At 41.6% G+C, this 12,678-nt stretch overlaps 1 protein-coding gene across 1 annotated transcript; it reads right to left on the bottom strand.

Moving 5' to 3' along the window:
- Nucleotides 1–3,729: 3,729 nt before the first annotated feature.
- TSHZ2 (teashirt zinc finger homeobox 2) lies at nt 3,730–7,892 on the bottom strand (the record flags this gene model as incomplete). The annotated part of the gene is made up of 1 exon (XM_086951267.1): nt 3,730–7,892. A coding segment is annotated over one exon (3,063 nt), but the record flags the coding sequence as incomplete, so codon positions are not given.
- Nucleotides 7,893–12,678: the final 4,786 nt, after the last annotated feature.

Below are 12,678 nucleotides of genomic sequence, written 5' to 3' on the forward strand. Positions count from 1 at the left end.
CGGTAAGTTGCCTGAGTGACTGCAAAGGCTGATGGGGTGTTGTTGAAGATTCAGGTGATCGGTTTGTATGTTAGGTTTATCAGGTGAAAGGAGCCGAAAGATCTGACCACAGCTACCCTGCTATGTTTGAGGTTTCAAGATTGCGAGTGAAAATAGGATCGCGCATGTATCAAGCTTTGTGTACTGGGTCATCTACTATCTTTTAGAAGCCAAAAGATTGTTTATTCTTGTTGTACTCCGGTGCAGGTTTGAAATCGAATCAATTAACCCGTAGGTTGAAATCACCCATATTTATAATTTTCTTTGCCTTGCATTGCAGCTTTATGGAGAGTTCCTGGATTTCCTTCAGGGTCTTGAGGTTACGGTTGAAGGGGCAGTAGAAAACTACTACAATAAGAGGGCAGTTTGATTGTTGGTGAAGGTGCAGCTGTTTATTCAAATGATGACTAGATTGTGTGAGGAAATACAGTGGATGCCTCAAGCAGTGTTTGAGGCCACTGCTACTCCAGTTCTCTAGCCCTCTCAGTTCTTGAACAATTTCTTGTGGCGACAAGACATTAAGAGGGGTAGTACAGTTATATCCAAGAAAGGTCTTGGTCAGGGCAACAATATGGCAATTGAAGTCAGATAAGATGTCATGAGTGTCTAGTGTATGGTTCGAAGCGGAGGGAGTAATGCTGAGGCAGTGGTGGATGATATAACGTGTTCCTGTGCATTGGGGGTCTGGTGTCATTGGGGTGGGGCGAAGTGACTATTTTGGGTAGGTGTAAGATGTGATCAGTCCATGGTGAACAGTTGACTGTAATGTGGGGATTCTGGGATTTCAATATGTCACTTTAGTGTTTTTGAGTTGCTAAAAAGTCTCGTTGGCTTGAATCTTGATGGTTTTGTTGTTGTTGATGCCAATAGTAAACATTTTGAAGCCTCAACTACAAATTTATGAACATTTTATAAAACTTGCCTCTCAACACACAGTCCTGTTTAAGTGGTTTTGTTTGAGAATATGGACGTTTCCTTTGCAATGTGTTCTTGTTGCCATTAGGAGTTACTGAAGCACAGACAGAACTGCTGCTGCTAAAGATAACTGATAGAGGCCTAACCCAGAAACGCCTGCAGAATGTATGGTGCAGAAGAGCCTCAACCTCCCATAGGGTCTCAATCAGCAGACAATCTAGAAGGCATGTTACCCTGTCAGCAGCTCCAAGCCCCACTGGAATTACAGACAAGGTCCCAGACTTTGTCAGTGAACCGGCAATATTGCAATTAAAACTGAGGTACATTTGGGAGTGGCATGCTTACAGAGGAACACCTATGTAATTGGTTGCAGGAATGTTAAAGGCCTTTAATTGTATTTGGCCTGAGGGGCCCATGGTAGTGTGTTTTAACACTTAACTAGTAGTGTCATCATAATAAAACTAATATATTTGTATGCACAGGCATGTTACAGTGTCCCATTTTGTGTGCAAGTATTCACATGGTGGATATTCACAGGTAGTGACTAATATAACATTATTTCAGCTGCTGTGGCCTCTCATAAAGTTAGCTATTGTGGTAGGAAATCCCTTGCTATTGTATAACTTGGATTTGTTGCATCAGTTCAATAAATATGCATGCTGCAATACAATCATTCAGTGTGCACAGCTAACTGTGCCAGATACTTTTTGCAGATATAACATTCTATCAATATTTACCACATAGGAAAGTAGTTTTCACATTAGGGAAAATGAACACCTACATGTGTGCATCTATGTGTCTTCATGTACATTTTTCCTTTATCTAACCAGTTCTCATCCTCACCATTTTTTTCCAATCTATAGGGATATATTTTGTAGCTCAAATAAACAAATGAGATCCAGAAGTATATAGGCTCCATATGGAATTTGCTTTTCAATCTGCAAATTTAATGTTTGTAATAAAGATCATTGAGAGGTCTGATGTTTCAGGTCTTCTGTGTATGTCTGAAGATTAATACACATCAGAGGCAACACTTTTGCAGGGCACAACTCACACTACATGGCAACTTTCAACACATCCTAAAGGAATTTCATGGTTAGATAGAACAGTGGTGATTCCACAACTGAATAAACCAATCACTTTTCCGCTCAGCAGAGTAGATAGCTGCTCATTGGAGGCAGAGTTCAGCCAATTAATCCTAATAGAAAGACTACTGAGCAACCTACAATTTGGTGGTGATTCCCAACAATTACAATTTATTTAAATCCATCATTTTCAATCTAAAGATCCCACTACTTTTTGAACACACCTGAACAATCCAATCTCTTAATCATATAATTTGCCCCCACATCTTCCTCATCTTACTAATGTACTGTATTTCGGTGTTCAAATACAGAGAATACTTTGGTAAGAAATTGTTTCAGGAGTTTTATTATCATTTAAATTAAAAAATGTGGTGTCTGTATCTTTAAAACAGTAGTTTTAAATCAATATTATTTAAATAATTAGTAAATATAGCTTAAGAACAGTTCAACGTATGATTCCTTCAGAAAACTGAATCTAAAAGACACGAACGCAGGGCAACACATTAACCCCTTAAGTGCTGCATCGGTGCATTGGCCGACGGCAGCACTACCTCCCCAGTGCTGCGCACGACCATTGGACGTCCATTCAGCACTAGTTCCAATGGACAGCGCAGCACTGGGGAGGAATGTTTAATAGCATCTATGAGGTTAAAAATCCTTTGCAATTCAGACAATAAATTATATGTACTGCTTTAATGTGAAACTGTAAGACTGGGCAATGTCATCAATAAGAGAAGTGTAGCTAGGAATATTGGTGTCTAAGAGAATTGGCTTCTTCTAACAAAGGAGATATCACAGTCATGGAAGACAATATGATGTCAGAGATGTATCAAAAGGATGCTTATTTGTAAAGTAATTGCTGAGTGATTTTTTAAACATTGGCCAATCTCAGCCCAGAGTCTTTCAGATCATGCACAGGCCATAAGAAGTCTGGTGATATGTTTTGGAAAAGCTCATATCACGCGATCTTCATAGGTCATGCACACCTCCACCAGCTATGGGTCAGGTAATGAGACAAACAGGCACACTAGTAAACATATGATTATTGAGAAACTGTCATTTACACATATTTCATGTGTACCCCCTAACTATTGAGGCACTATTTCTGGTACCATTACGGGAGACTTGGGTCATCAGGTGTCATGGCAGAGACCAGGACAGGAACAGCGTTGACAGACGTTCGACTTGGGGCCATTACAACTCTCACAAATACCTGTTGACAAGATGCATGTCAAAAAACCATGTTGTTCATTTCATTGACATCTATGGTTCTAAGGTGCTCTAGTATAAACTCACCAGGACCCTCACTGACATTCCTAGTAGTCTTGCACATACTTCATCACCTAGAATCAGATATGGTCTTTTATAACTCATTAGCGTAATACCTGCATATGTTAGCCAATTGTTTAATATATACATTGCTCTAGATATTGTACACAATGGATTTATTTCTATAAAATATGCTACAATGTTAAAACATTTTTGTGTCTGGTATTAGCCAGTAATCTATGTTATAGACTTGCATAACCACAATTGGCTTTGATAAAAATTGAAAGTTGTTTGGTGTCTCGAAATAGCTTCTCATTGCACATCACAGTAGGGTATTTCCATTTACTTTTGAATGAGGTACTAATAGAGCCGTATATGTTTTGTTCCACATTGTTACATTAAACGCTGGATAAGTGCAAACTGATGAAAAAAATAATGTTTAATTGTCAGGACAGGGATATTGATTTCTGAAGATTGAAAACCTGCTTAAATACGAATTAATACAATTGTTTTCATATATTACAAACTTAACAGGCTGTAAATCAGTTATTAACAACCAGGCAACATATATAATAGAGAACATATTATGTAAGTTCAATTCTCATAGCATAGTCACATCCTTAAGAGTACTGTACAGAGTGTGAACTTTTAATCAATATTATTATTGTTATTGAAATCAACAGATGTAAAAATTAAAGCATAACAATTTTAAAAAATGATATAAGTTATACAAAGTAGAATATAACATACATTATCATAAACATTGCACCTTACTGTACCAGTTTGTGCTTCTTCAAGATGAAATAAAGAGCAAGTTCATATATACAGTACCCAAATACCTGCATTGTTTTGCAAAATAAGAGGTCCACAATAGGGATCAATTTCAAAGCAGAAATATTCTAACCTCTGGGGCAGATTAGTGGGCATTGAACCTAAAATGGTTAGAGGGCACAGGGTGGGCATGATACATTCAATATTAAAGAAGCATGAGGGGAATGCTGCAGTTGATTACCCACATGACTTGCTGCAAACAGTAGCATTGATACTGGTTGAGGGGGAGGTCACTTGCCTGTTTCATAATAAAGGGAGGCTGCTTCAGATTAAGAGCTTTAAATCCTGCTTGGGAAATGAAATTAGAAGGCTAACCAAGCCACGAAGCACATACACAGCGGGCTTCCCCTGGATCATATGAAATTTTGGAAACTGAGACATATTTTCCAGCAGCTCATTGTCCAGTCTCATGCTACCAAGATTTCCAGGAGGAGACATTGAACTCACAGAAGAGTCAAAAAGACTTTGGAGTGGAAAAGAAGCTAAACGCAGAAAGGGTGAGCAAGGGATAAACAGGCCAATATAATGCATTTAGCAAGCTTCTCCTCAAAGTAATTTAAAACAGATCCGTACACCAATTATACAGTGATCTCTCAAGAGAGAAAACATGCCACCTTTTTTCCTTATTTGAGAAACTCTGTACAATCAGCATATTAAGATTCTCAGTTGAGCTGAAGGACACCTTCTGAGCTATTCCTCGTCCACTTCTGCTACAAACTGTGAATGGTGTTCAGGCGATTTACTATGTGTTTTACTTAGGTGGAGTTTTACTGCGTGTTTGCTGGCAAAGGTCCGACAGCACAATGTACATTTGAACTTAGAGTCTGACTCCTCTTCCCCAGCAATTGTTAGAGGAGACCTCTGAACAGATACCCTGGAGATCTCTTGCTCTACTTTGCTTTGCTGTTCCAAAGCCAGTTTGTTCATGTCTTTCATCTGGAATCCCAGATGGGATTCTAAGTGCCCGATGTAAGAAGACGGGGTTCGGAACTGAGATGCACAGTCACTGCAATAAAAGACTGGATGCCCTTTATCCATGTTTTTCAAAAACTTTGTCCCTCCTGTTTTTCTAAGCTGATACTTCACATTTGCTAACCAGTGGCTGATAGTGGTCATTGAGAGGCCAGTAAACTTTGAGATCTGCATGCGTTCCTGAGGGCCCAAATCGGAGAGTAAATATTTACCCTCTGACGTCAGAAAGAGGCTAGAAGCAAACTGCGCCTGCAGTATCAGAAGATGCTGAGGATTCCAGTTTGACTGCCGCCCCTTCCTTTTATGCAGAGGAGAGATATCAGCTGAGATATCTTCAAAACGCCTAACATCCATTTCCAATTTCATTGGTGCATGCCTTGAAGAAATTGCCCGTTTTGGTGTAGTTGCTTTTGGAAGAACTTTGACCATGTCAGCAATGTCAGAGAGAGCATGCTTGAGCGGAGGCGATATGCATGATTGTGCTTGGGCAGATTCATCTTTTCTGATCTTTGACTTGGTGAGATCTATTGGCTGATCATTGCTGTCAAAAAGGTAGCGACCAGGAAGATTTGAAGGCCGCTGGGAAGCTGGTGAAAGCGCTGGGCCGTCTGAATTGTGAAATTTTGAAATTGTGCTTGGGCTAGGGCTTGACGTAGGATGAGATCTTACTGGCTCACTGGCTTTACCTAAATGATTATTTAGAACTGACTGAAGGGCACTAAGTGGGTTGACGCAAGGCATTTCAGAAGATTGGTTTGCCTTTAAGGAATTACAACCATTACTGAGTGGTGTTGTTGATTCCAGTAGCTTCTGCCTGTCACTCTCACTGTCTCTGTTTGCTTTCTCATCCTCCAGTAAAGGTGATGATTCCCTTTGTTGCAGGTCTGTACATGCTACAGTTTTAGAAACAAGTTCATCTTCATTTTTGCATAGTGGAACCACGTCTGGCCGGGGACTGTCTTTCATACTGTCTCTGTGAGCCTCATCAGCCTCTTCTGGTTCCCTTTTAACTTGAGCACATTGCGCCATATTTGCATTCAGGGGAACAACAGGCAGAACTTTCCCCTTTGGTGCGATTGGTCGTAATTTGTTGGTGAAATTTGGTCTCATTTGCAGAACTTGAGAGGCCATTTGTAGGGATGGCTTGATCACTTCTGAGAGCTGGTATGCTGCATGGATACTGGGGTAAGCACTCCAACTTGGGGCACCATTTTGAGCTTTATTGATGGCTGTAGTGACAGTGTTTTCCAAAGACTTCAAAATATCCCCTCCCCCTTTTGCCCCTTCTTCTAAGTCCTCTTCCCGAAGATACTGGTACTTTAAGGTGGGATCCATAGGCTTCTCTAGAATGCCATCCTGCTCCATTTTTGTTTCTGTTTTCTCATGGTTATTCACCTCATCAAATGTGTCTGTCTTACTTTCTTTCCTTTTCTCTGATGCAAGGCCTATACTATCAGAGGAGGTGTTGTTCGTTGGTTTAGATACAGGCGTCTCACTGGGAGGGGACTCGGACAACGACTGCATTTTCTCTACTGCTAATGGATCAAGAACCAACTGCTTTCCTTTCTTTGATGCTGAACTTGTAACCTTCAAAAAATGACCAGTGACCATCATGTGTGTTGTAAGTTGCTGCAGGGTATCGTGTGAACTACCACATTCCATACACTTCAGAATCTGTGATTTACATGCCTCAAATTGCCAAGTGTAACTGGCACCATTTTGGTAGCCATATCGGTTATTGGACGATAACTGCAGGTGGCTATTTTTTGGGGAGGAGCAATTGTCTGTGAATGACCCAGTTGTAGAGTCAGGAGAGCAAGGCCGGTTTACATCAAAAGCACGTTTCTTTGATGCGCTGGCAATTTTTGAAGAAATGGATGGTATCGGCTCCTTCAAAGGCACTTTTTGGTAATGTTTAGTTTTTATCATATGAACACTCAGATCCTGAAGAGAGTCAAAAGAATCACCACAGAACATGCACTTTAGCACCTTTTGTGCATCCTCCTTATCCATATCATGAAAGGCCCTTTTCCGAGGCTTGGAGTAGCTGGTGGGCCTGTTTTTGTCTTTTTTGTGGTTATCATCTTGGTAATGGCCAGTGTCATTCATATGGACAGTCAGCTCTACTAATGTGTCATAGGCAGCACTGCACTGCTTGCATCTAAATCTGCTAGCTCCAGTAAACACGGTGCCACACATTTTGTTGCTCTGTCGGTACAACTGGACTGAACTAAAAAGGTTCGGCTTGGACACGGATTTCGAAGGAAGGCTATGCTGAAGACTTTTCGACAATGCGTCTTGGTGCCAGTCGAAGTCACCTTTATGGCCACCATTTCTGTTGTCACAATTCCTCTTCTCTGCACTAGACAACTTGAGGCCAAGTCCCAAGCCAGTCCAGTAGGAATCCGAGAGTATGTTGGCATAGACGGCGGTCATTTTGTCCATACAATCATGAGTATCATTTTGAAACTTGGGAATGGTCAGAAGCTTATGGTCCTTTACTTCTTTAGGAGAGATGTTTTTATTATCCACCACCTGGTCACTGGCATCACTTAAAATGGATTCATTTTCAACATCCTGGTTAGATATGTGACTGACTGGAGAATTCTGGGAGCTGATGCTGCCTTTCTGCTCAGGACTTGTATCCTGTTCTTCATCAGTGGGTGTGTACGTGCTGCCCTGGGGCTGGTTTATGGAATTACTGTCATCCTCATCTTCCGTCTCTTCCTTTATCTCTCCATTCTTTAAATCTTCTTCATCTTGGACGTAACCTGAAATATAATGTGAAATAATAGATTAGGGAAATTGAAGGTTAACATTAGCACGCCAATAAACTGTTTTGTCTCACTTTACACCCTCTCACACCTGCCTTCTATTTGATCTACGTTATGGCCTATTAATACTGTAAATTAAAAGTAAAAGGAAGTCTCCTTGTGCTGCCTACAAAGTTTTATTGGCAGATGACCATAATTCTTTTTAACTACCCTAGACACAGCAGTTAATAACTTCACTGCCTTGGAAGTTAAACTTCTGAGACTCGAGCAATAGCAGAGGAAGACATCTTCTACACCAAATGCTACTTAAAGTTGCTATTCTTTACAATAAAATATTGTTGGATAGAATACAGTGCAAACAACATACACAAATGAAGTCACATAGTCACATCAAATCCACGTTTATTGCAGTTCAATTATGTGCTATGGCTATTTAGAGAATGGAGATATTTGGATGCCACATATCAGTTTGAGAATAGAAATGTTTATGCCTATCAACAATAAATGCAATAAATGTACGTAAAGAGACATATCTAGAGCTTATAACATCTGAATGTTTATATTACCTAAACTGTTTTAAGGACATGGGGGTTATTGGAGTGTGGAACATTAGGATGATAGCAGCAATGCATGCAGGCATTAAAGACAAGCAAGGCAAATGAAGATCAACCAGGTTAACTACTAAAACATATTGCAACATTGACGTTATGCACAACTACTGTCTATAAGACTCCTTCTGAGCGTCACACTAAACTTCACATTGGGTTCCACTGTTTTTTTGCCTAGTTATGTACTTTGTGTACATCATGGATTTGCACAAATTGTGCTCAGTCCTGGGATTTCTACGCGTCATTTTCTGCTAATTCCTAACTGATGGAAAATATGCCTGCCAAACACTGTGAGAAAGAGAAAAATCATGCACGAAAACGGTCGCACAGACGAATTTACACATTGGTCCCCATTTTATAGTGCAAAAACTGTAATCCTACACAAAATGATTCAATACTATGCATAAGCGATATATACGCAGAAGCAACAAAAAAAAAATAATATATATATATACATCTATATATATACACACACACACACACATATATATATATATATATATATATATATATATATATATATATATATATGCACACATATATATTACTAAGTGGCGGTCCTATAGTTAGGATCGTGTTTCCATAGGAAATATAGTTTTGATTTACATATATCTTTGGTGCCGGTTGACGAATCTTCATGAAACCTTCCCCAAAAACATTTTTTACCTCAGCTCCTAACTGGAAAGTTCAGGGTGATCCGTCAAGCAGGGGCTGAGAAAAAAACGGGGGGGGGGTGGAGGGGGGCAAAACACATTTTCAACACTCATTTCTCCATAAGAACTTTCGACACAGCTACAGCCCAAACTGCTGAATGGATTTACACCAAATGGGCAGAAACCTAAATCTCGGCCCAGAAACAGCGCTGTTTGTGATTTGGTTATATACGTTCAGTAGTTTTTGAGCATTTAATGCTAAGTAACTTTGCATATTTAATGCAGCAGAGGATCTGCAGACCTGACAGATCTCTTGGAGAGATCTGATTGACTGCCAACACATCAATAACAACGTGGTGGCAGCAATTCTAGGACTCAGTCCCGAGTTCTACAACAAAAAGTGAAAAAGACATAGGGGCAGGGTAGGGATACACTGACCCCATTACACTGACCCCATAGGCCTGGTGGTACTGTTCCAAAGTGGCATTTGTTTTTTTAACGTTTGCCGCAAATTCATTTGAAAAAAAACCCATGGTGGGCCAGGGGGAAAGCAATAATTGTTTTCTTGGGGGTGGGGGGATGTGTGGCTCCCTCCCCGAACCTCTTTGAGACCTCAGGGACCCCACTGCCTGAGAGCGAGGTACCAAATTAGGAATCTAAGGGATGGGGCCACGCAGCCCCCATCCCCGAGCATCTAAAGACCCCGGACATCCCATCCCATGGAGCTGTAGTGCAATTGAAAGGGGAGGCCCCGGTCCGAGCCTTAAAAGGCTCCAGGAACCCCATGTACCGGTGCTGTATTCAACAAAAAGAGGGAGAGGCCACGCAGGCTCCTTGATCCTTTAAAGACCATGGAACCCCATCCCCTGGATCCGGCTCAAGTACTCTGTCGCGAGCGAGCCCACCCCCAGGACAGGGTAATTTCCCTGCCTGCACTGATGCAGACAGGGAAACGTGTTTGCTCTGCCTGGTGGGAGCATTTTAAATCTCCTACCAGCTGGGACAAAACATGCCACCCTTTCTAGCAACAGCGCGGGCAGAGAGGGGATGCCAGCTCCCATCTGGTGAAAGATTTTAAAATGCTCGAACCAGATGGGAACAGACTTCTGTTTCCCTATCTGCACTAATGCGAGCAGGGAAATAGATATTACTCCCGTCCGGTGGGAGCAAGCATAATCAGCTGCTCCCTTCGGGTGGGAGGAATGCCGGCTTCCGCAGTATGAGGGGAGCTGGCTGAGGGGCCCTGGAGCTACCCCCAAGGCTCCCAACGTGGTGCTGGAAGGGTGCCCTGGATGGGCACCGGAACTCCATTTATAATTTAGAAAGGCCCCAGGTGATGGGGTTCCCCAAGGCTACAATAGGTTTTGCGACGGCCGCTGTGCTGCTTCCCTCCCCTTTATCATGACATGCGACCCCATGGGATAGGATCCCCAAGACCTAATAAGGCTGTATGTTTTGGCCCTGGGGATGTGGTCCCAGGGGCCACTATTGGCCTAAGGAAGGGGGCCATGCCCAGCATGGGGTCGGCTGACTCCGGGGTGTTGCTTGCAGGCCAGGTCTTGTGGCCAACAACCCGGCCACCCACGGCCGAAGGCTCAGTAGCTGGGGGCTGGCTTTACGTATGGTAACAAAATATAACTTTGTTTAAAAAAAACGCGAAACGCACTGAAAAAAATAAAGGTTAGAGTGTTTTAAAGTAACTAAAACTGTCTTTCATACGGTCTCTGTGAGCCTCACCTGCCTCTTCTGGTTCCCTTTTAACTTGAGCACATTGCGTCATATTTGCATTCAGGGGAACAACAGGCAGAACTTTCTCCTTTGGTGCGATTGGTCGTAATTTGTTGGTGAAATTTGGTCTGATTTGCAGAACTTGAGAAGCCATTTGCAGGGATGGCTTGATCACTTCTGAGAGCTGGTATGCTGCATGGATACTGGGGTAAGCACTCCAACTTGGGGCACCATTTTGAGCTTTATTGATGGCTGTAGTGACAGTGTTTTCCAAAGACTTCAAAATAAGGTGGGATCCACAGGTTTCTCTAGAATGCCATCCTGCTCCATTTTTGTTTCTGTTTTCTCATGGTTATTCAACTCAACAAATGTGTCTGTCTTACTTTCTTTCATTTTCTCTGATGCAAAGCCTATACTATCAGAGGAGGTGTTGTTCGTTGGTTTAGATACAGGCGTCTCACTGGAAGGGGACTCGGACAACGACTGCATTTTCTCTACTGCTAATGGATCAAGAACCAACTGCTTTCCTTTCTTTGATGCTGAACTTGTAACCTTCAAAAAATGACCTGTGACCATCATGTGTGTTGTAAGTTGCTGCAGGGTATCGTGTGAACTACCACATTCCATACACTTCAGATTCTGTGATTTACATGCCTCAAATTTCCAAGTGTAACTGGCACCATTTTGGTAGCCATATCGGCTATTGGACGATAACTGCAGGTGGCTATTTTTTGGGGAGGAGCAATTGTCCGTGAATGACCCAGTTGTAGAGTCAGGAGAGCAAGGCCGGTTTACATCAAAAGCACGTTTCTTTGATGTGATGTCAATTTTTGAAGAAATGGTTGGTATCGGCTCCTTCAAAGGCACTTTTTGGTAATGTTTAGTTTTTATCATATGAACACTCAGATCCTGAAGAGAGTCAAAAGAATCACCACAGAACATGCACTTTAGCACCTTTTGTGCATCCTCCTTATCCATATCATGAAAAGCCCTTTTCCGAGGCTTGGAGTAGCTGGTGGGCCTGTTTTTGTCTTTTTTATGGTTATCATCTTGGTAATGGCCAGTGTCATTCATATGGACAGTCAGCTCTACTAATGTGTCATAGGCAGCACTGCACTGCTTGCATCTAAATCTGCTAGCTCCAGTAAACACGGTGCCACACATTTTGTTGCTCTGTCGGTACAACTAGACTGAACTAAAAAGGTTTGGTTTGGACACGGATTTCGAAGGAAGGTTATGCTGAAGACTTTTCGACAATGCGTCTTGGTGCCAGTCAAAGTCACCTTTATGGCCACCATTTCTGTTGTCACAATTCCTCTTCTCTGTACTAGACAACTTGAGGCCAAGTCCCAAGCCAGTCCAGTAGGAATCCGAGAGTATGTTGGCATAGACGGCGGTCATTTTGTCCATACAACCATGAGTATGGACATGCACTGCAAATTACTCTTTATATTAAATGACATCTTCTATGACATCAATAGAAATATCACTGCAATATTTGCAATGCAATAATTGATGAGAAAACTATGCATTGTGGGGGCATGAGTTATATTTGCCTTAGGACAGGAGCTATAGTTAGCAGAACTAACTATAATTGATGTATTTCAGTGATTTTGTATGTTAAAAACATTACGTTGGACTTAAATTCTCACCGAACTATAACATCACTTTAACCTTTGTTTTTTCAGTGAAATAAATATAAATATATTTGTGTGTTTGTGGACATGTATGTATATATTGTTCTAAACAAACTGGATTGTCATGGTTGTCTTTTCAGCAAGACTCACACATAACATGCTTCTCC

The sequence above is a fragment of the Lissotriton vulgaris genome, unplaced genomic scaffold, assembly GCF_964263255.1.
Source record: "Lissotriton vulgaris unplaced genomic scaffold, aLisVul1.2 SCAFFOLD_1860, whole genome shotgun sequence".
In the NCBI taxonomy this organism is placed as follows: domain Eukaryota; kingdom Metazoa; phylum Chordata; class Amphibia; order Caudata; family Salamandridae; genus Lissotriton; species Lissotriton vulgaris.